At 48.1% G+C, this 22,855-nt stretch overlaps 1 protein-coding gene across 1 annotated transcript in view; it reads left to right on the forward strand.

The window, feature by feature from the left end:
* ppp1r16b (protein phosphatase 1, regulatory subunit 16B) overlaps positions 1–15,954 on the forward strand; it is a gene marked incomplete at both ends in the record, with an annotated part of 29,151 nt that extends 13,197 nt beyond the window's left edge. Inside the window, 9 exons of the mRNA XM_084440544.1 lie at positions 6,349–6,419; positions 9,498–9,643; positions 9,900–10,003; positions 11,799–11,923; positions 13,457–13,582; positions 13,830–13,905; positions 14,152–14,281; positions 15,063–15,201; positions 15,514–15,954. Coding sequence (XP_084296670.1) covers positions 6,349–6,419; positions 9,498–9,643; positions 9,900–10,003; positions 11,799–11,923; positions 13,457–13,582; positions 13,830–13,905; positions 14,152–14,281; positions 15,063–15,201; positions 15,514–15,954 — 1,358 coding nt within the window. The remainder of the gene's footprint in view (positions 1–6,348; positions 6,420–9,497; positions 9,644–9,899; positions 10,004–11,798; positions 11,924–13,456; positions 13,583–13,829; positions 13,906–14,151; positions 14,282–15,062; positions 15,202–15,513) is intronic.
* Positions 15,955–22,855: the final 6,901 nt, after the last annotated feature.

Genomic DNA, 22,855 nt, shown 5'->3' on the forward strand with positions numbered 1-22,855 from the left:
CTGCTTTATTTATTGATGTCTCTGTTATCTTTGGGGATGCATCTCAACCCTCCTTCCCCTCGTTCCCCCGCCCTCAGTTGGAATGTTGACTGCTGCCCAGGAAGTAATTCTGGAGATTTTTGGTACAATCCAGTTGTGGGTGACAGATAATCACCACGGCAACGCCCAATCATGAATTCCTGTGAGAGTGGCCGGCCAATCAGAGTGTCTGATCCTGACCAGATAGAGATCCCCCCTCACACTGTGCATCGCCATCTTCCTCCATACTCCCCCGTTCATTCCTCTCTCCTATTACCTCCACTAAAGATCTAGATCCTTCTGTTAGACCTCTATATCTCTGTTTATAGATCGCTCTGCCTCTCTGTTTGAATATAGACCTCTATCTGCCTCTCTGTTTGAATATAGACCTCTATCTGTCTCTCTGTTTGAATATAGACCTCTATCTGTCTCTCTGTTTGAATATAGACCTCTATCTGTCTCTCTGTTTGAATATAGACCTATATCTGTCTCTCTGTTTGAATATAGACCTCTATCTGTCTCTCTGTTTGAATATAGACCTCTATCTGCCTCTTTGTTTGAATATAGACCTCTATCTGCCTCTCTGTTTGAATATAGACCTCTATATGTCTCTCTGTTTGAATATAGACCTCTTATCTGTCTCTCTGTTTGAATATAGACCTCTATCAGTCTCTCTGTTTGAATATAGACCTCTATCTGTCTCTCTGTTTGAATATAGACCTCTATCTGCCTCTCTGTTTGAATATAGACCTCTATCTGTCTCTCTGTTTGAATATAGACCTCTATCTGCCTCTCTGTTTGAATATAGACCTCTATCTGTCTCTCTGTTTGAATATAGACATTTATCTGTCTCTCTGTTTGAATATAGACCTCTATCTTTCTCTCTGTTTGAATATAGAGCTCTATCTGCCTCTCTGTTTGAATATAGACCTCTATCTGCCTCTCTTTGAATATAGACCTCTCTGTCTCTGTTTGAATATAGACCTCTGTCTGTCTCTGTTTGAATATAGACCTCTATCTGTCTCCCTGTTTGAATGTATACCTCTATCTGCCTCTCTGTTTGAATATAGACCTCTATCTGTCTCTATTTGAATATAGACCTCTACGTTTCTCTGTTTGAATATAGACCTCTATCTGTCTCTGTTTGAATATAGACCTCTATCTTTCTCCGTTTGAATATAGACCTCTATCTGTCTCTCTGTTTGAATATAGACCTCTATCTGCCTCTGTTTGAATATAGACCTCTATATGTCTCTCTGTTTGAATATAGACCTCTATCTGTCTCTCTGTTTGAATATAGACCTCTATCTGTCTCTCTTTTTGAATATAGACCTCTATCTGTCTCTCTGTTTGAATATAGACCTCTATCTGTCTCTATGTTTGAATATAGACCTCTATCTGTCTCTCTGTTTGAATATAGACCTCTATCTGTCTCTCTTTTTGAATATAGACTTCTATCTGTCTCTCTGTTTGAATATTGACCTCTATCTGTCTCTCTTTTTGAATATAGACCTCTATCTGTCTCTCTGTTTGAATATAGACCTCTATCTGTCTCTCTGTTTGAATATAGACATCGATCTGTCTCTGAATATAGAAGTCTCTCTGTCTCTGTTTGAATATCTGAGCAGGAGGGACCTTCATGTCTTAGATTAATCTGAGAGGAGCAGAGAAGAGCAGGCGGGAGAGTGTTTCAGTGCTCTTACAGTAGCGTTGACAGGATGTGTGGTGGAGAGAGGGAGTGGGCCGTCTGTTCTTGGATTAATATGCATTAGCGCTGATTTGGGCTGAGTGGGGGAGCTGTAATGACTCGCCTTTATGTTCTGTTTGGACCAAATGCTGTTCCTCTGTCTCCTGGAGACCGTGTGTCTGTTTGATCTCCCCATGGGCTCAGCGTGCCTTCGTTCAGCTCTGATGGGAAGTAGCTTTCAGGCTCTCTGGTGGTAGGTAGGATTTAGAGAAAAGTGTGTGTGTGTGTGCGTGTGTGTGTCCGTGTTCTTTGATGAGGCCCTGGCAGGAGAGGTAGTTTTGTTTTGAGATGTCAGTGTGACGCACGCACACACACAAACACACACACACACACACACACACAGAGAGAAGGGGAGACTGTTTGAGCCACATTATCTGTTCCACCTCTGTTTAAAGGGCTGTAAGAGTTTAGCTCTCCGTCCCCCTTCTCTCACATCTCCTCTCTCCTCCGCCTCCTCCTCTCCTCCCTCCCTCTCCTCCTCTCTCCTCCGCCTCCTCCTCTCCTCCCTCCCTCTTCTCCTCTCTCCTCCGCCTCCTCCTCTCCTCCCTCCCTCTCCTCCTCTCTCCTCCGCCTCCTCCTCTCCTCCCTCCCTCTCCTTCTCTCTCCTCCGCCTCCTCCTCTCCTCCCTCCCTCTCCTCCTCTCTCCTCCGCCTCCTCCTCTCTTCTGCTTTCATTTCATCTCCACACTCCTCCATTAATTCCCCCCTCCGCCTCTCTCCTGTCACCACTCCTCTCCTCCTCTCTCCTGTCACCCCTCCTCTCCTCCTCTCTCCTGTAACATCCCTCTTCTCCTCCCTCCCTCTCCTCTCGTTGGGCAGAGGAGACATCAGCGTTCAGAACCCCAGGGCATGTGTGTTTGAACGAGGGAGCGTGTTAAGCAGTGTGTGTCTGAACGAGGGAGCGTGTTAAGCAGTGTGTGTCTGAACGAGGGAGCGTGTTAAGCAGTGTGTGTCTGAACGAGGGAGCGTGTTAAGCAGTGTGTGTCTGAACGAGGGAGCGTGTTAAGCAGTGTGTGTCTGAACGAGGGAGCGTGTTAAGCAGCTTCCCACTCGGGCCGAGCAGATGATTGGGCTGCATTGCGGTCTGGTCCGCCAGCTGCCCTGTCTGGGTCTGCCTCTATATTCTTAAAGGCAAGCATCACCACACACACACACGCACACACACACGCACACACACACGCACACACACAAGATTCAAGAAAGACGCTCGCATTGTGTCTCTCAGTGTGTGTGAATCTATGCATGTGTCTGTGTCTGTGCATGCGGACGTGTGTGTGTGTGTGTGTGTGCAGTAAGTGAGTAAGACTGTAACAGATTAATAACAAGCTTTCGGGAAGCAGGCTGTAATTTTAGATGTAGCTCCGGACGACATGGTGCCCCTGTCCTTATCACTGTAATCAGTCAGGATGAGGAGGCCACCTCGCTGTCTACACACTTCCTGGGTCCTGTTCACAGGGAGATTAGTTAAAGGGATAGTCCCCCTAAATCACAACATCACATGGTCCTTTGCTGTGTGAGATGGGGCTGGTTCTGGGCTGGTTCTGGACTGAGCTGGGCTGGACTAGACTGGACTAGAATGGACTGGGCTGAGCTGAGCTGAGCTGAGCTGAGCTGAGCTGGGCTGGACTGGGCTGGGCTGGACTGGGCTGGACTGGGCTGGACTGGACTGGGCTGAGCTAGTTGTCAGAGTGAGTGGGGGGAGGTTGTCCAGGCCAGTGGTGATGAATGTTTAGGTGGGGCCAGGAGCAGACAGAGTGCAAGATGCTGATGAGAGCTGAAATATGAAGGTGCTAAATCAGCTGACAGGAAAGAGTTGGACCCACAGAGCACAGGTAGAGAGAGGAGGAGGAGGGGTGGTTGTGTGTGCTATGCCGGGCTCAGACTACAGGATTTCTGGGCCGATTTGTCCCCGATCCACCCCTCCCGACAATCGGAAGAGAAATCTGGTCTGGAACGTTGGTCGGTACGGATGTTCGGCCCGGATTATCTTGTAATGTGAGGGGTTTACAGATCCAATCTTAAATCTCCCGATCGGCTCGCAGACCCATCGGGGCCACCCAGATAATATCAAAACATGTTTGATATTTATATTATTACGTCACTACTTTACAAACGAGACCACTGGTTTGTTGCTCCCTCGGGCACAATAATATCCTGTAGTTTGTGTAGAGCCGTTGTTTTCAAATCTTGTAGTGTGCGCATGTTTGAGATTCATGAGTAGAACGTCTGTTAAGATTCTCCTTATGTGCGTCATGCAACCCCATTTTGAAATGGGCTTTGTAGTTTGAGCCTGGCATTAGGCTGCTGCAGAGCCATGTTCTGCACCAGAAAATGTGAGATACTTGTGCTACTGTGTGTGTGTGTGCGTGTGTGCATGCGTGCGCGTGCGTGTGTGTGTGTGTATGTGTGTATGTGTGTGTGTGTGTGTGTGTGTGCGTGCGTGTGTGCACGCGTTCGTGCGTGCGTGGGTTTTAGAGGCTAATGGCCATTAATGGGACAGATGCTGGGTTTGGAATTACAGTGCATGTGATAATTATCATCCCAAGGCCGCTCTCCTCCACTGGGCCTGACCACCCAGGCTCCCACAACAGCTCATCTCATTTCATTTCAAGTTTATTTGGGAAGGACAGGGCAAGTTAATGAACATTAAAACAAAGGTTTCTGATTCTGGCTCTAGACAAGTCAGTGTAATTTCCATCTGTTGTCCCTAATAAGATGCTACCTAAAAACACAGGAGCAATATATGCATCAAATAATACAGTACACATCCAATCACAAATCATAATCACAAATCATAATCACACATTATAATCACACATCATAATCATGTATCGAAGGTACACATCATATAGAGGAGCATTACACAATGGGATAGACAAAGTGCTGTAGGTCTGTAGCTATTTACACACAGAATAGTCACTGTAAGGGGCTGTACATCATACAGTTCTGATATTTAAAGTGGTTTATGTACTATAGATGTTTTTAAAGTGCTGTACGGCAGTTTAAGGTGCTGACACTTCCAGAGCTGTAGATGCGTTCTTCTATCATACAGATCAGATAGCGTGATAGCAGCTACGCTGGGCAGGCTAATGACAGCGAGGAGCGGTGAAGTTAGCTCTGATGAGACCTTTTCAGATCGTTTTCAGACGGTTCGTCCAATCACCTGCCCCTGTCGTTTTGAAAGTACCTGCCCTTTTCCAAACGGTTTCCAGCAGAGAGTTCTCAGGTGGTTATGCAAAGCGAACCATGCGAAGCAAACCATCTGGCAGCGTCAGGTTAATTTCACACAGCACATCGTATAAAAGGACTATTGCATATAGGACTTATAGTATCGCATAGTAATACACGCAGCGCAAATACATTATGTTTCGCACAACTACAGTATGAGTGTACAAGTCTGGTTTGACTCTATCCATCGCTTCAAGTGGGTTTTAAAGGGGCTGTATCGTACCGTGCGGGTTCTCATGTCTGGTTCTCATGTCTGGTTCTCATGCCTGGTTCTCATGCCTGGTTCTCATGCCTGGTTCTCATGTCTGGTTCTCATGCCTGGTTCTCATGCCTGGTTCTCATGCCTGGTTCTCATGTCTGGTTCTCATGCCTGGTTCTCATGCCTGGTTCTCATGTCTGGTTCTCATGTCTGGTTCTCATGTCTGGTTCTCATGTCTGGTTCTCATGCCTGGTTCTCATGCCTGGTTCTCATGCCTGGTTCTCATGCCTGGTTCTTGTGTCTCTGTCTGTGTTGCTCCTGTGGAAAGCTGCCAGGACTGAGGATAATGTGAAAAATCCCCAAGAGATCATCCTGCCCTGCCTGTCCCCTGTACACACACACTGCACTGAGCTAAACATCTAAACATGCAAGACAGACAGGCAGGCAGGCAGACAGACAGGCAGACAGACAGGCAGACAGGCAGACAGGCAGGCAGGCAGGCAGGCAGGCAGGCAGGCAGACAGACAGACAGACAGGCAGACAGGCAGGAAGACAGGCAGACAGACAGACAGACAGACAGGCAGACAGACAGACAGACAGACAGACAGACAGACAGACAGGCAGGCAGGCAGGCAGGCAGGCAGGCAGGCAGGCAGGCAAACAGACAGTGAGGCAGGGAGACTGACAGACAGACAGAGGCAGAGAGATAAAACAGGGAAACAGGCAGTCTGTCAGAATAACAGGCAGTCTGTCAGAATGACAAGTAGGCAGGCAGAGACGGGCAGAGAGGCTGACAGCGAGGTAGAGAGACGTGTACAGCAGGCAGGCAGTAATCCCCCGCCACGTACGTCATTCATTTAATAAAAGTCACTTCCACCCAAAATGAATGAGAGTGCAGGCGGGTGATGGATGGAGGGTGGAGCGAGCTGTGGGCTTAACGGTGTGAGAGCACGCCCAGGAGCACAGGAGCACTCGTCTGAAAACACTTTACACATGCTGATTAACATGTAGGCTTTTAACCTGCCTCACATAAGATTGATATGAAATATTCATCCACTCTCTCCTGCCTCTCCTCCTCTCTTCTCTTCTCTCCTCCTCTCTTCTCTTCCTCCCCTCCTCTCCTCTCTTCTCCTGTCCTCTCTCCTCTCCTGTCTCAGTGCGTTACCTGCTGAAGAACAACGTCAGCCCAGACCTGTGTAATGAGGATGGACTCACAGCGCTGCATCAGGTCAGTACCCCCCCCCCCCCTCTTTAGACAGCTCTCCAGGAACTCCATGTGACCTCAGAGTCTCAAGAGTAGCCGGTATACAGTGAGCTGATCTGAGTAGAGCCAGGATGTTCAGCGGTGGCTCTGCCAGATGAGAACTTAGCTGGACACTGGACCTGGACCACGAAATGACCGTAACACCCGGACAGCTTCCCCGCCTCCCGGCCCACAGGGAAAAGGGCCGCGTTGTTGCCCAGACATAATCTATCCCTTTGTCCCACAAGGTTTCGCGTCTAAATACTTTGCATGAGGAGTTATGAAAGGCCTATTATGTCCTTCCTCCCTGCATTGTTGACCAGGGAGAGGGGAGATGGAGGGGGGCTGTTGGAGATTAGCCTAGCTGCTAGGCTAGCTAGCGTGTGGGATCAACTGTGTAGGCTTGAACAAGCCTTCTTATGTTTTGCTACAAGCTAAAGGCCTATCCAAGATATAATCCAATCCTAGTCCAGACAGCCACACCTTCTCCTGACATGGACTGAGTCGTCTTAGTCTGCACTCTTTTACTTGTACTTACTCTTGTACTTGTGATGTTGCATATTTCAACATTTAACAATATTTCTACTGTCAGAGAGTTGACCTGGTGTGTTGTTGTAAATCATCCTTAAATTGCAACCACAAGGCACGGTTACAGTATCAATACTGTACATCAGACTCCTGTAGGTTGTGTAATTAAATTACGTACAAGCACACACACGCACACACACACATACACACACACGGTGAAGATCAGGTTAATATTTTATGTGTGTGTGTGTGTGTGTGTGTGTGTGTGTGTGTGTGTGTGTGTGTGTGTGTGTGTGTGTGAGAGAGCCTATTGAGGTTATCCCGGCAGCGAGTCCAGGAACTCCACACCCAGTCCAACTTCACAGCTCTATTAGGAGGTCATTGTGCTGGATTTGACACACGCACACACACACACACACGCACACGCACGCACACACACACACACACACACACACACACACACACACACACACACACACACACACACACACACACACACACACACACACACGTGCATGAGGCACACATACCTCCCTCTCTCTCTCATTCTCTCTCTCCCTCTCTCTCTCCCTCTCCCTCTCTCTCTCTGTCATTGTCTCAGTGCAGTGACAGAAGCCCTTTCTCAATATGCGTTCTTGTCCGTACTTGCGTCCTTGTGAAACGTCATCAGTTGGAGCCCAAGTACTGTTCCAATTAGAAAGTATGCAAGTCCCAAGTCCGCATCAAATGCCAGGATGTGTTCTTGCTCCGCCCATTTTATCGAGGATGCATTGGAGCAGACTTGTGTGGACTTGAGACAGCCAGATATCCCATAAATCATTTCGCATCAAGAGAACGGTTGTTAGGCATTTTCAACAGTGTTGCCCTATCTAAATAAACTATCTTGTTGACTACGTCAACAAGGACGCTGCTGTTCCAATTGCAGAATGACTGAACCTGCGTCCTCCCGCCCTTGGAAGTTCATACTCTGATGCGAACTTCCAAAGTCCGGAATAGCAAGGACGCAAGTCTGAACTTCGCATACTTGGAATTGAGAAATGGCCAGAGCTCAGAGACGCTCTACCAATTAGTCTGTTTAGGTGTTCATAATATGTTGGTTTTCATGGAAACTCCCCACCCTGCAATCACACCCAGTTAAGCTGGAAAATAGCTAGTCTGCATTTCCAGCTCTACATCCTGGTGTGTCGAGCACACATTCACACATAACCGCACACGACAGTCTGCTGGAGCTGCCGGAGAATCGGCTCGAAATGTTGTCTGTGCTATTCTGAACACATCTCTGAGGAGGGTTCAGAAGAGTAGGGTTCAAAAGATCAAGATGAGAGGCGTTTGAGTGCCTGTCCTCTGACAGTTAGTGATTTTCGCAAGCCAGGTTCAGATGCAACTGCCATGACGTTTTGAAGCACTTTTAGAATGGAATGTTAGTTTTGAAACTGGCTGTCGTAACTGAAACCCGGCTCAAAGCTCACCATGTTTCTGTTTTCAGTGGATAACCCTGACGTGTTTATATACAACTGAGCTCAACTGTCTCGCAAAGTATCCCCCCTGTGCTCGAAGCTCTAGGGAGGTCTTATGGAATAGAAATACCTCAAATTCACCTCATCTGTTCATGGCAACCTGATTTCCCTCTCTAAAAAGGTCTTTCTTCTGTCTTTTTCCCTCCCCTCTCTCTCTCCCTCCCTCCTCTCGCTCTCTCTCCCTCCCTACTCTCCCTCTCTCCTCTCTCTTCCCCTCCCTCCCTCGCTCTCCCTCCCTCCCTCCTTCCCTCTCTCTCCCTCCCTCTCCCCTCCCTCCCTCTCACCCCTCTCCCCCACCCTCCCTCCCTCTCACCCTTCTCCCCCACCCTCCCTCCCTCTCACCCTTCTCCCCCTCTCACCCTTCTCCCCCACCCTCCCTCCCTCTCACCCCTCTCCCCCACCTCCCCCTGCCCTCCCTCCCTCTCCCCCACCTCCCCCTGCCCTCCCTCCCTCTCCCCCACCTCCCCCTGCCCTCCCTCTCACCCCTCTCCCCCACCCTCCCTCCCTCACCCCCTGCCCTCCCCCTCCCCTCCCTTCCCTCCCTCCCTCTCACCCCTCTCCCCCACCTCCCTCTGCCCTCCCTCCCTCTCCCCCACCTCCCCCTGCCCTCCCTCTCACCCCTCTCCCCCACCCTCCCTCCCTCACCCCCTGCCCTCCCCCTCCCCTCCCTTCCCTCCCTCCCTCTCACCCCTCTCCCCCACCCTCCCTCCCTCACCCCCTGCCCTCCCCCTCCCCTCCCTTCCCTCCCTCCCTCTCACCCCTCTCCCCCACCTCCCCCTGCCCTCCCTCCCTCTCCCCCTGCCCTCCCTCTCACCCCTCTCCCCCTCCCCTCCCTCCCTCCCTCTCCCCCTCCCCTCCCTCCCTCCCTCCCTCCCTCTCCCCCTCCCCTCCCTCCCTCCCTCCCTCCCTCCCTCCCTCCCTCCCTCCCTCCCTCCCTCTCACCCCTCTCCCCCTACCCTCCCCCTGCCCTCCCTCCCTCCCTCCCTCTCCCCTGCCTCCCCTGCCCTCTCCCTCCCAGTGTTGTATTGATAACTATGAGGAGATGGTGAAGATCTTGCTGGGCCGAGGGGCCAGTGTGAACGCCCAGGACAACGAGCTGTGGACCCCCCTGCATGCTGCTGCTACCTGTGGCCACGCTGGCCTCGTCAAGACCCTCATCCTGCAGTAAGATACTGTCTGTCTGTCTGTCTGTTTCTGTCTATCTGTCTATCTGTCTGACTGTCTGTCTGTCTGTCTGTCTGTCTGTCTGTCTGTCTCTGTCTGTCTCTGTCTGTCTGTTTTTGTCTGTCTGTCTGTCTGTCTGTCTGTCTGTCTGTCTGTCTGTCTGTCTGTCTGTCTGTCTGTCTGTCTGTCTGTCTCTATATCTTTCATCTGTCTTATTCTATTCTGTATACTGACCAGTGGTGTGTCCTCCCCGTAGCGGAGCTGACCTGCTGGCGGTGAACTCAGACGGGAACATGCCCTACGACCTGTGTGAGGACGACCCCACGCTGGACATCATCGAGACCGCCATGGCCAACAGAGGTACGTCTGGGCGCCTCACAGCCCATGGTGGACGCGTCACATACAGCCACACTCAACAGAGTATCGTCACGCTCCTTCCGCCAGAGTTCTCAAGCCCAGAGGTCACAAAACAAGATCAATCATGGAGGCTAATCTACAGTTAGCCCCTGGCCATTTGTCTGGGGCTTGCAGCTATGTTGATTACAGTATCAGCAGCATTATGATGTAGTACCTCTTTGGTAGCTTGGTATCACAAGGAATGCTAACTTGAAGGTTGAGAAGAGATTGTAACGTGTTAAACAACACGTAATAACAACATCAGTCCTAACAGCATCAGTAATAACAACATGAGTAATAACAAAATCAGTCCTAACAGCATCAGTTCTAACAGCATCAGTTCTAACAGCATCAGTTCTAACAGCATCAGTTCTAACAGCATCAGTTCTAAGAGCATCAGTTCTAACAGCATCAGTTCTAACAGCATCAGTTCTAACAGCATCAGTTCGTGTTCCACACAGCCAACAATGTGGAGGTTGACTGTATGCAACATTCAGCTCTCTCAACATTATCATTAAACCTGATGCAAAAAACTGTTCTTACAGTATTCTAAGACTATGAACAGATAAAAGCATTGGAATTACTTGGAAGATAATTTACATGACTTTGCAGAGTCATGAATATGCTAATACTGTCATTAGAACTACTGTAGCATTGCCAGCCAGCCAATATGCTCAGCTTTTCTCAAGTGGGAACGAACAGAGAGTATGGCCTTGGTTAAGTAGGACAAGCTGTTAAACGTGAAAGACATCCCTTTCAGTAAGTGAATAAGTACGAGTGAATTCAGTTGACTCAGTGGTTTTATTATGAAGCGTAATAGTTAATTATTTTGTTATTCAACTGTGACTGAATGATTTATTCGACTGTGACTGAGGTAAAATGAGAGGGGGGGGCGTAGCATTAGCATTAGCATAGACGGCAGAGTGGAGGAGAGGATTGAGGAATGTCTCGCCAGCTGCTGACAAAGAGAAAGAGGAAGAACGCTGTTGCAGACAATTGACCTTCTACAGTAGCTAATGTTCCCAGTATCTTATCAGTGGACCTCCTGTCCTGCTGCAGACAGAGGCTGTAGGTGTTATCAGGGTCTGTTGGATTAGCCCAATTGGGTAACAAACGCTGGTGTGAGCACAGCCGAAGCAAGCCCCGGGTTATCCTTCACCTGGGGCTAGGAACCAAGAGAACTCTCTCCGGAGGGAACCAGGAGAACTCTCTCTGGAGGGAACCAGGAGAACTCTCTCTGGAGGGAACCAGGAGAACTCTCTCTGGAGGGAACCAGGAGAACTCTCTCTGGAGGGAACCAGGAGAACTCCGGGAACACGTTAGCCTGCTGAGCTGAACACGTTAGCCTGCTGAGCTGAACACGTTAGCCTGCTGAGCTGAACACGTTAGCCTGCTGAGCTGAACACGTTAGCCTGCTGAGCTGAACACGTTAGCCTGCTGAGCTGAACACGTTAGCCTGCTGAGCTGAACACGTTAGCCTGCTGAGCTGAACACGTTAGCCTGCTGAGCTGAACACGTTAGCCTGCTGAGCTGAACACGTTAGCCTTCTGAGCTGAAGGCGGCCAAGGGAACTGACTTGACGCTGAACTGTGCGTGTGTTTGTGTGTGTGTGGACTTGTTCTGTATGCATATGTATCTGGAAGTATGTGTGTGTGTGTGTGTGTGTGTGTGTGTGTGTGTGTGTGTGTGTGTGATTGCTTGACAACTGCCATGTCCCACCTGTGTTTAATTGACAGGTGAGTGTGTGTTTGATTGGCAGGCATCACCCAGGAGATGATCAACGAGACGAGGGCGTCGGCAGAGAGGAGGATGCTGGGAGAGATCCAGAAGCTCCTCGGGGAGGGGGAGGAGGTCAACCAGCAGGACTCCCAGGGGGCAACGCTGGTGAGACCCCCTGACCCTTCACACTACGCTCTCCCTGACCCCTAACCCTGTTGCTGTGGCAGCAGCAGTGTGAGTCTTAGTGCTCAGTTCCAGTGGTGGAGGTGACAGGAAGTGAGCCAAGTCGTGGAGAAAGATAGTTCCTCACCAATAAACACCATGTCCTGTCTGGAGTTAATAATATCAAGTGTTAGCGAGGATGTACCTGAATACCAACGAAGTGACAGGTCACAGTGGAATGAAAGTGGTCAATACATTTTTTATTACATGATTGAACAATCTCAAAATAACTTTGATAAACTGCCAGATTTACCACAGATTCTGTGATTGGGGTCGCTGTTCATCCATCTTTATGTGGTCTGCTAATCTGGGGCCGTGCGGATTAGCATGGAGCAGCCAGAACTGGACCTCTGGCAGACTGGGACCCAGATAGTAGAGTTATGTAAGAGAACTGGACCTCTGGCAGACTGGGACCCAGATAGTAGAGTTATAAGAGAACTGGACCTCTGGCAGACTGGGACCCAGATAGTAGAGTTATGTAAGAGAACTGGACCTCTGGCAGACTGGGACCCAGATAGTAGAGTTATAATAGAAATGGACCTCTGGCAGACTGGGACCCAGATAGTAGAGTTATATAAGAGAACTGGACCTCTGGCAGACTGGGACCCAGATAGTAGAGTTATAAGAGAACTGGACCTCTGGCAGACTGGGACCCAGATAGTAGAGTTATAAGAGAACTGGACCTCTGGCAGACTGGGACCCATAGAGGCCTATTAATATTGATATGTGTTAAGACATTTACAAGTGTTAATAATAACTAGATTTAATAGAAAATAATACGGCTTTTATTAACGTTCTTAAGAAATGTATAAACTGAGTGTCTTGTAATTATTTTATAATCTAACAATAAACATATTTACAGTATAATGCTATTATTAACACATATAAATGTCTCATTAACACATTAAAGTTAATAAGCATCTTAAGAACCTTATTACCTATTAACTAATGCTTAATAAGAGGACCATAATATAAAATGTTACCATTGTATATTAAATTCGACGAACGCACGTACACACACACACACACACACACACACACACACACACACACACACACACACACACACACACACACACATATCTCAGTGACTAGTGAGGGAGGGGTCTCCTGATGTTAATCTGGCTCCCCAATCTGTCACAGGGCACCTGTTTTTCTTCTCTTTGTCCTTGTCAGTGTCGTGGTGCATATATCCTCAGATGATCAGGACTGAACGAATGAATGGTGCTCAGATTCCTTGAGTATGTATCTGACAGCTAGATACATACTGTATGTGACAATATTAAGATACATACTGTATGTGACAATAGATTAATTTAGACACATGCTGTACGTGACAATATTAAGAGCATCCTCTAATCTCCTCTTCTCTCCTCGTCTTCCTCTCTTCTCTCCTCGTCTTCCTCTCCTCTCCTCCTCCTTTGCTCTCTTCTCCTCTCCTCTCGTTCGCCCTCCACTCCTCCCCACCTCCCCCAGCTCCACATCGCAGCAGCCAATGGGTACGTCCAGGCGGCTGAGCTGCTGCTGGAGGGCGGAGCCAACATGGACCTGAGGGACTCTGATGGATGGCAGCCTCTCCACGCTGCTGCCTGCTGGGGTCAGGTATATAACACACACACACACACTCTCACACACACACACACACACACACACACACACACACACACACACACACACACACTCTCTCTTTCTCTCTCACACTCACACACACACACATACTTTCTCTCTCACACTCTCTCACACATGGACACACACACACATGCGCGTGCACACACACACACACACACACACACACACACACACACACATATGTGTGCATACTCATCACTCCTCCACCCTTTGCCCCCAGATGCACGTGGCCGAACTGCTGGTGTCTCACGGCGGCAGTCTGAACGCCAAGACCTACCTGGAGGAGACGCCCATCGGTAGGTCTGCCCCCGAGGCCCAGCAGAGACCATACAGTTGCTTTTGTATTTTATACTGCAGCTTTTCCGAAAATGACCATTAAACTACTCCAAAGCCATGCTCTAGATGCTGAGTCACCCCTTAATACTGCTGTATACTCACCGTTATTACTACTGCTCAGGATAATGATAATGACTTCTGCCCTTTGTCCTCTTTCTCTCTCCCTCTCTCGCTCTCTCTCTCCCTCTCCCTATCCCCTCCCGCAGATCTGTGTGAGGATGAAGAGTTCCGGAACCTTCTGCTGGACCTCAAACACAAACACGACATCATCATGAAGTCGCAGCTCAAACACAAGACGTCCCTGTGCCGACGCACCTCCAGCGCAGGCAGCCGCGGGTACACACTGCCACCTGGTGGACGCTCTTCCACACAGCAACTGCACACTTCCACCTGCTGGCCAACAGCAAAACTGCTCTGTTGTTGCTTTTAATGTTGGCACTAGGGGGGTGCTTTGCACATTTAATATTTCCATCTCAATTTATCATAGTCTGGAATTTTTAAACTAGGGCCTCATTTTCGACTTGGCCTTAATGTTGTTGACTGATGGAGATAATTTTCAGCTGATTCCATGCTGTTTCTCTATCGTTCTATTCGGACCTCTATATGGCTTTCTGTAAATAGGGAGGTGGAGAGATACGTAACTAGCCGGCACTATTGTCTTCACAACAACAACAAACAAAAGAGTGGACAATTCTTTTACTATCAACACAAGTTGCAATGGCCACGTTCGAAATAGATATGTCTGACTTTGATGAGGAGTTTAGTTTATACGGCGATCCTTAGTTTGGAGTGTTTTTAAGTGCGTTTCCTTTTAATGTTTTTCAGTTTGACTGAATTGCGGTAGCATTGGCAAAACATGAACGCCCGAACGAGAGAGAGTGTGGAATCAGCTGAAAATGCTCTCCATCAATCAACAGCATTAAAGTTGAGGCTTTAGTTAAAAAAAAAAAATAATAATCTCGCGAACTCCCCACATCTCCCCAGAGCTGGCTCTGCTCATATCTCGTATATCTTGCATATTAAAGTACCGCTGTCAACTAGACCGTTCTCATTGGTTCATAGCGCAGAGTTGTCCGTGACCACAGTGTGTCTCTCTCTCTCTCTCCCTGGAACACAGGAAGGTGGTGAGAAGGGCCAGCCTGTCGGACCGACACAACCTGTGCCGTAAGGAGTACGAGACGGAGGCCATCGTGTGGCGCGGCGGGCGGGAGGAGGAGGGGAGGGAGAACGTCCAGAACCAGGAGAACAGCCTGATGGTCAGTGTGGTGGTTGAACTCTTCAGCCTTCTGTATAGACCTATATAATAACTCATTATACAATAAATCATTTCAGTGTTTGCCCGCCTTTTACACCAATGCTATAACAATGTAAAATACATGATTTACATAATGCTAGATATGACACTATAGTAACTCTAGTTGTAATTTGCAGTCCCAGTGTCCTGTGCATCGCAGGTTAAGCCTCAAAAGAAAGCCGCGCAGAGTAGTATAATACTAGTAGTAACTCTACAGTAATGTAACAGTTGTTGTTGTAACAGCAGTGTAACAGCAGTGTCCCGTGGCCCCCAGGGGAAGACTGCAGAGAGGCCCAGGCTCCAGAAGATTCTCAAGGACGGAGGGAAGCAGAACGGCCTCATCTCCACCTCCACCTCCACGCCCCCCCGGCCACCTGCCAGCGCCGACGCCTCTTCGCTGGACAGCCGGGCTGTGGCGCCCCCCCCGCCGGCGGAGGAGGCGTGGCCCAGGGAGCGCGCCCAGACGCTCTCCGAACTCAAGAAGCAGAGGGCCGCCGCCAAGCTGCTCAACCACCCGCTGCTGAACGGCCACCTGGGAAACGGCTCGTCCGACCCCGACGCCGAGAGCAGCTCTGTGGACTCCCGCATGCCCCTGGTCTCCTCCAATGGCAGCGCGGTATACTACACGCCGGCCAGCGGAGACCCGCCCATCCTCAGACTGAAGCAGCCGGTGGAGGAGGAGCCTAAGGACCGCGGCTGCTGCTGCGTGTCGTAGCAGGACCATCACCTGGGGGGCGGAGCCGGGTGGTCATGTGATTGAGAAGGAACAGGAAGTGATTGCACAGAGAAGGGAAGGAGGTCCCAGAATGCACTAGCGGTGGGTGGAGATGGTCCAGAGGGTTGTTCCTGTCCCAGGATGAACCTCTTCACCTGCAAGCTGCAATAAAGACCGATCCCTCCTCACAAAGCCAGGAGGAGGAGGAGGAGGAGGAGGGCAGTGATATTGTTGCTCTCTGTGTAGAAGGAGTGACCGGTGTGACATGGACTATCAGGACTGACTGACCCACACTGTTCTCCAAACACCTCAGAATCCTACATGGAGAGAAGGAGCCATGTGAGAAAAAACTCTCCCTGTGGAAAACACAACGTAGCAGAAGAGACCAGCCAGACTGTGTCTCTGATGAAGTACTCTACTGAGGGTAAAGGAAGGAGTGGTTTAACCCAGAGGACAGTATTATACTGTAGTAGGAAGGAGTGGTTTAACCCAGAGGACAGTATTACTGTAGTAGGAAGGAGTGGTTTAAAGAAGAATGCTCGTTTTTGACAACCTGGACCTTATTTACGGCATATTATAAGACGTTTGACTCACCGAGTTAACTGTGGTGTAATTCGGAGGCCTGTAGAAGAAATGTAAAATCCAGCGCGAGCCAAGCATATCCATGTAATGGCGGCGGACGGGGCACTGAGAATGCAGCTTCTAAAAAATCTTTTTTCTGCCGCGAAAATATCAAAATCTACTCTAAATCGGCTTTTTGGTGCCTGGAATATTGTGTGCAATATGCCTGAATATTTATCAGATTTTGAGGATATAGAAGATGACTGATCGGAAGCCGATCATAGTGTAGAGAATATGAGCCGTGAGTGTAGCCTACAGACAAGAGAATAGCCAGTCTGCGCGCTGTGCGCATGCGTGCTGGAGCAAGTGGGGAAGCTATTTCGTTTCTAAAGACGTTTCTAAAGATCATATTACAGAGGCATGTGAAAAACCACAACAAGCCCTCGCTCTATGTAAGCACAACTAGCGATTCATAAAGACAGATTGATGAAAACAACCGTTTCGCGGCAGAAAATAGATTTTTTAGAAGCTGCATTCTCAGTGCCCGATCCGCCGCCATTACATGGATATGCTTGGCTCGCGCTGGATTTTAAATTTCTTCTACAGGCCTCCAAATTACACCAAAGTTATCTCGGTGAGTCAAACGTCTTATAATATGCCGTAAATAAGGTCCAGGTTGTCAAAAACGAGCATTTTCCTTTAACCCACAGGACAGTATTATACTGTAGTAGGAAGGAGTGGTTTAACCCAGAGGACAGTATTACTGTAGTATGAAGGAGTGGTTTAACCCACAGGACAGTATTATACTGTAGTAGGAAGGAGTGGTTTAACCCAGAGGACAGTATTATAGTATTATATTATGAAGGAGTGGTTTAACCCACAGGACAGTGTTATAGTATGAAGGAGTGGTTTAATCCAGAGTACAGTATTCCAGTATTGTGTTTCGTGAAGGAGGCGGCTGCGATTCAGCTTCTAATGTCACTCTGTCATCATGTGTAATGTTCTATGTCCATACCCTTACTGACCACCAGGGGGAGTATGAGTATCTGACCACTGTAGCTGACACATTGTGCTCCCATAGGTAACTTAAGACAAGTTGTTTTGACCTGTACAGTTTATAGTTGTTTATTTATGGAAAAGTAATGTGTATAAAGATGATATGGTTCCTATCAAGTTCTACGTCAGTGTATTTATTATTATTATTATTCTGTGGGAAGTGGATGGAAGAGGAGAGGCGGGGACCGTGCAGCGGTCCAGGGCAGTCCAGGGCGATCCAGGGCAGTCCAGGGCGATCCAGGGCGGTCCAAGGCGGTTCATATGGGGAGGCTGGTTGAAGAGAGGCTCTGTAATACCGCAGTTCAGATACAACCGTCTAGACAAGACGCTAGTTTTACAACGCTCGCCTCTTCCCGAGTCCCTTCGTAGAATTTGATGCGTTGAATCTCGGAAACAGACTTTGGGCAGTTATGAGACAAACAAATTTCATTCTAGACCTGTTTAAATCCATCTTGACTCCTGTATCTGAACCTGGCTTCAACTGTTTATTGAAGATACAAGCCATACTCTCCAACAAAGGCCAATTGTCCGCCTTGGTAACAGATATGTTACATAATAAAAAATACTGTAATATATGACTGTTTTGTCGCTAAGAATACTTACAGTATCATAGAAACCCTCACAGACTGTTCTATATGACTAAACCCAACAGAGAAAGCAACCATCCCCGCAAGCTTATCTTATCTACATTAATGTATACTGTTCCTACAGTTTGTACCATGCTAATACTGCTGAGTGATTGCTTCTGTGTATGTATAGCATTCCAGCTCTTGAAGCACCAGTGTAACACATTCACCCCTCCAGTATGAGAGCACCAGTGTAACACATTCACCCCTCCAGTATGAGAGCACCAGTGTAACACATTCACCCCTCCAGTATGAGAGCACCAGTGTAACACATTCACCCCTCCAGTGTGAGAGCACCAGTGTAACACATTCACCCCTCCAGTATGAGACCCAGCTAGTAGTCTCAGCCCATGTTACTCAGCCCAGCTTGGTGTTATTGTCTCTTTTCCTGTGGAAGCCGGAGAGAAAGAGTTTTCCAGGGCAGACGGGGCGAACGGTTGGGCTGAGGGGGGGAAGCTTCTGCTCACCTCGCACGGTCTGTAGGGATACTCTCTCTTCCTCTTTCCCTCTGCCTCTCCCTCTTCACTCCTCTCTCTCTCTCCTCCCTCCCTCTCTCAGTCCATGACTGCCCACTGTGGCCTTGACCCGCTGACGCTTACAGGCTTGTGTGAAACGCATGACGTGTACGCTACGGTTTACCTTGTAAACATGTTTCCATCAGCTGTCTCAAGTCCAACATGAACGGCTTCATCTGTCAGCGTTATTATCGTGGCTTTGTACTCGAGCGAGGTGAACTCATGTTAGCTGCCTACTGCGGCTGCCCCTTAAAGACGACATGTTGACAGGTTTAGGCTGGTTAGGGATGACTCTAAGTGTGTATGTAGGACATTCCCTGTGGTCCTTAATGTCTGGCATCTCTATGAAACTTCCAGTGGATTCAGATTGACAAAGACTCGGTCAACTACTGTCCTCTTTTAAACTGTTGTGGCCGATACGCCCATAGGACATCCAACAGTCCATAATGACCTTTAACCTGAGGTGGACCAGAGTGTGAGACTGCTAGCCTTGTTGTTGATGAGGAAAAGACTATTAAAACTACTGATTTTGTAATTACTGGAAAATAATGATGGTTGCATTAACATATTTTGAATAAATTGTATATTTTGAGCACTTTGAGTATTTTATTGTTGTGTACAAGATACTGCTAGTGCACTGCCCTCGTTAGTAAGTCAGCATTTATGACTGCTACTGTTTGATATAGAGGGTATTTATAAACTCTGGTAGAGCTTTGAGAATGAACCTCCGGCTCTCTCCTCTCCTCCCAGTCTGTGAGAGGATTGTAAACAGCCAAACAGGACGGCACAAGACTAAAAGAGGAAGCGGAAATTTTGCTCCTCCTAAACTGGCGTGGACTGGCCAGCCAGCCTTTAGACACGGTGACAGCAGTGTCCAGTCAGCTCTGCGTTGACCACCATCTCTCCGGGCCGCTGGCTCTGTCCTTTGTGACCGGACCGGACTGGGACCCAGACGGCCATTCCTTCCCGTGCCGTGCAGTAGCTTACGCTACTGTGTGTGCGTGCGTGTGTGTGTGTGTGTGTAGACCCTCTGGTCTCTGGGCTTACGCTACTGTGTGTGCGTGTGTGTGTAGACCCTCTGGTCTCTGGGCTAACGCTACTGTGTGTGCGTGCGTGTGTGTGTGTAGACCCAGCTGCCTCCATCTCTACGTGTCCTCAGGGAAACATGCGTTGGAAGCAGTGGTGTGAAAGGCCTGTTCTCTGCCACGGCTTGTTTGCGTTTGACTAGTTGATCCTGCGTTGGAGGGGTGTGAATGTGTGGTTCTCCAGTCAGCAGATCAGACACATCATGTAGTTGTAACCAAACGAGGAAGTAAAAATAGTTTCATGCCACTGTGAAAAAATAGAGTGGGTTCCAGAAAACTGATAAAGAAAAACTAGCTACTCCACACGTCTACAGCATATTAATTTATTCAACAACCTTATCAGTAATTGTCCTTATAGTGGAAACCGTTTGAACCTTAGAACTGTTATTAAAAATTGAACTGTAATTTCCATATTTCCGCAGCTAAGAAGATGCTTATTTCAGCTGGTCAGAGGCAGAGAGAGGAGAGATTATTTATTAAAAGCGCATAACCATGCATACTGAGAGAGAGAAAGAGAGAGAGAAGAGAGAAAGAGAGATATGAGCGCAGGAGAAAAGAGAGAAGGAGGGAGGGGGAGAGAGTCAGGGAGAGGTCTACCACAACAAACCAATACTCTTATTACCACCACAGAGAGAGCTTGACTCCTCCTGGGATGGACTTACCCAGACCGGTGTGGGTGAGGCTTAATCGCCTCCGGACCGGCGTCGGACGCTTCCGTTCATCGATGCACAGATGGGGCTTGGTATCCTGTGGGGGAGAGGACTATAACAACCAACCCAAACGAAGAAGAAGAAGAAGAAGAAGAAGAAGTTTGACTCCTGCAGGCTGAGGAGGGAAGATCAGCTGTAAAACTGCAGTCACTGTTCGGCAGTCTATCAGTCTACCACAGACCAGCTATACCGGTGTGGCAAGGTGGCAGCACAGACATGCCCACTGAGCACGGTCACATCATGAAGAGGTGTTGAGAGAGACCTCGGTGATGACGATGCCAGGCAGTCCTGACGGATCAGAGCTGACAGACGGGCCGTGTGCAGCCCAGCAGTGTGCTGACCTTCATCCCACCTCAGACAGGCTCCAGATGCTGAGTTGTGGAGGCGGCGGTAGGCAGCTCAGAGGAAACGTCACGATCGACAGCAACATCCTGTTTACTGGGTTAGCTTATGTAAAAAAAAAAAAAGTAAGAAAAAAAGGAATGAGATTCAAATTTGAGCAAAACATTAAAGCTCTTTTTTTTGCTTTAATATGTGTATATTTATTAGGAAAGCATGCCACTTGTAGCAATGAACAGGGTAGGAACAGTTACTGTGAGTTTACAGACCCTAGGCTGTTTTGAATGGCAGGTTGCCAGATTACTACTACTAGTGTATGTGTGTGTGCGCGTGCGTGTGTGCGCGTTTACAAGGAAATTGCTGCTCTAACATACTGTTCAGAGGAAGACATGTTTAACTTCTAATCAAACTACTTTCGGCAAACGATTAAAACAATATAAAACACAAACATATCATTAACATCAGAGAAACTATAATAGGTCCAAAGTTATGTTTGTGTGGATTTAATGCGTGTAGACTGTGAGATCATATTACAGACCTACGTCAGCTACCCTGACAGAGTGACAAACACACAATAGAAACCCAAGTTTAACTGCCAGGTCTCTGCCACTCATCCATGGTTTGACTGGTTGAACAGATAAACTAATCAGCATCATAACACGATGGATGGAGGAGCATAGCAGACAGGACAAAGCGCTTTTGTTTCCAGTGGCTAGCCTACCCCACGTGACAGCCAATAGCTAAGTAGGTTTAAACAGTTTTTTTTTTTTTTAATAGAGCACATTAAACATTTTCATAAATAAAGCACAAAATGGCAGAATTGAGAACATTTTAAAGTGGTTGTGTAGTGGTGGTTTATATCTTTCTTGCTGAAAGGGCTTTCAAAAGCCCACTTGTTGGAGTTGAAGGCCAGATGTTATATGACATTAGTGTGTCTAGTTGTGGACTCATGTTGCACACACAGCTTTTTATGACTGCAGTTTATACACGTCTGCAGTTTATTTATGACTGCAGTTTATACACGTCACTGTGGTCAGCAAGGGACTAACCCTAACCCTATTTGCTTTGCAGTTGTGGTTTCAGGTCTAAGCGGATAGTTATCCCCCTCCAAAAACAAGTCTATAGCCTACCCATAAACCTACGATACGATGCTGCAAGAACTTCGTTTGGTATGTCCATGTTTTATTCTAATAGGGCCTACGTAGCGACTGGCGAGACTAGGCTGCTCGATTCGGTATTTCTGTGACGGATACCAACGGGCTCTAGACTGGAAACCAAGCGAGAGAGCCTGATGACGCGAGGCTAACTGGAACAGATCGGCTACTGCGGTCAATATCAGATCACACGTTCCAGGAAGTGAGACTGGAAATGCAGAAATCAAACACTGTTTGTGGGGAAAGGCTTCTTCTGATCAATTTTATACAAAATCACTTGCCCACTGAAGGAGATGGGGGTTACAAATGTATTATATAATAACAATTGTATTTTTGCTGTATGTAGGCTAATTGACAGAGGCCCATGGGACTAACAAGCCGTTAAAATAATTAAGGGTTTTTTGTGTGTGCAGATGCAAGCAGGGAAAGGTCACAGTACAGAACAGATAGCAGTAGGACGAAGCAATGGAGTAGGCTTAAAGAAGATGTAGCAGACAGGATGCAACGTTTCAGGAGGGGGTGGAGTTGCCCTAGATACAGATAAGTTTAATGAGCAGAAGGACACAGTTAGTAGTACGCCCAGAATTATGTGAATAGGCCGCTTATTCACCAAGATAAGCCAATGCATGAGCTCACACCTTGTTTATTCACTATGATGAAGGGAACTGTCTCTGAATGTATCTTTGTAATTTGATCCTCAACTCTCTGGGGGTTAGACTACCAGCAGGCTTACAATAAAATCACAAAAAGGGTGTTGGTCCCCAGGACGTTTTTGTTAGAGACTAGACTCTCACCCATCAAACCTAAAGGGACATTTTAAGGTCTTAAGAATGTATCTTCTTCACCATGCAATTT

This window comes from Borostomias antarcticus (genome assembly GCF_949987555.1).
Source record: "Borostomias antarcticus genome assembly, chromosome: 7".
Taxonomy (NCBI): Eukaryota; Metazoa; Chordata; class Actinopteri; order Stomiiformes; family Stomiidae; genus Borostomias; species Borostomias antarcticus.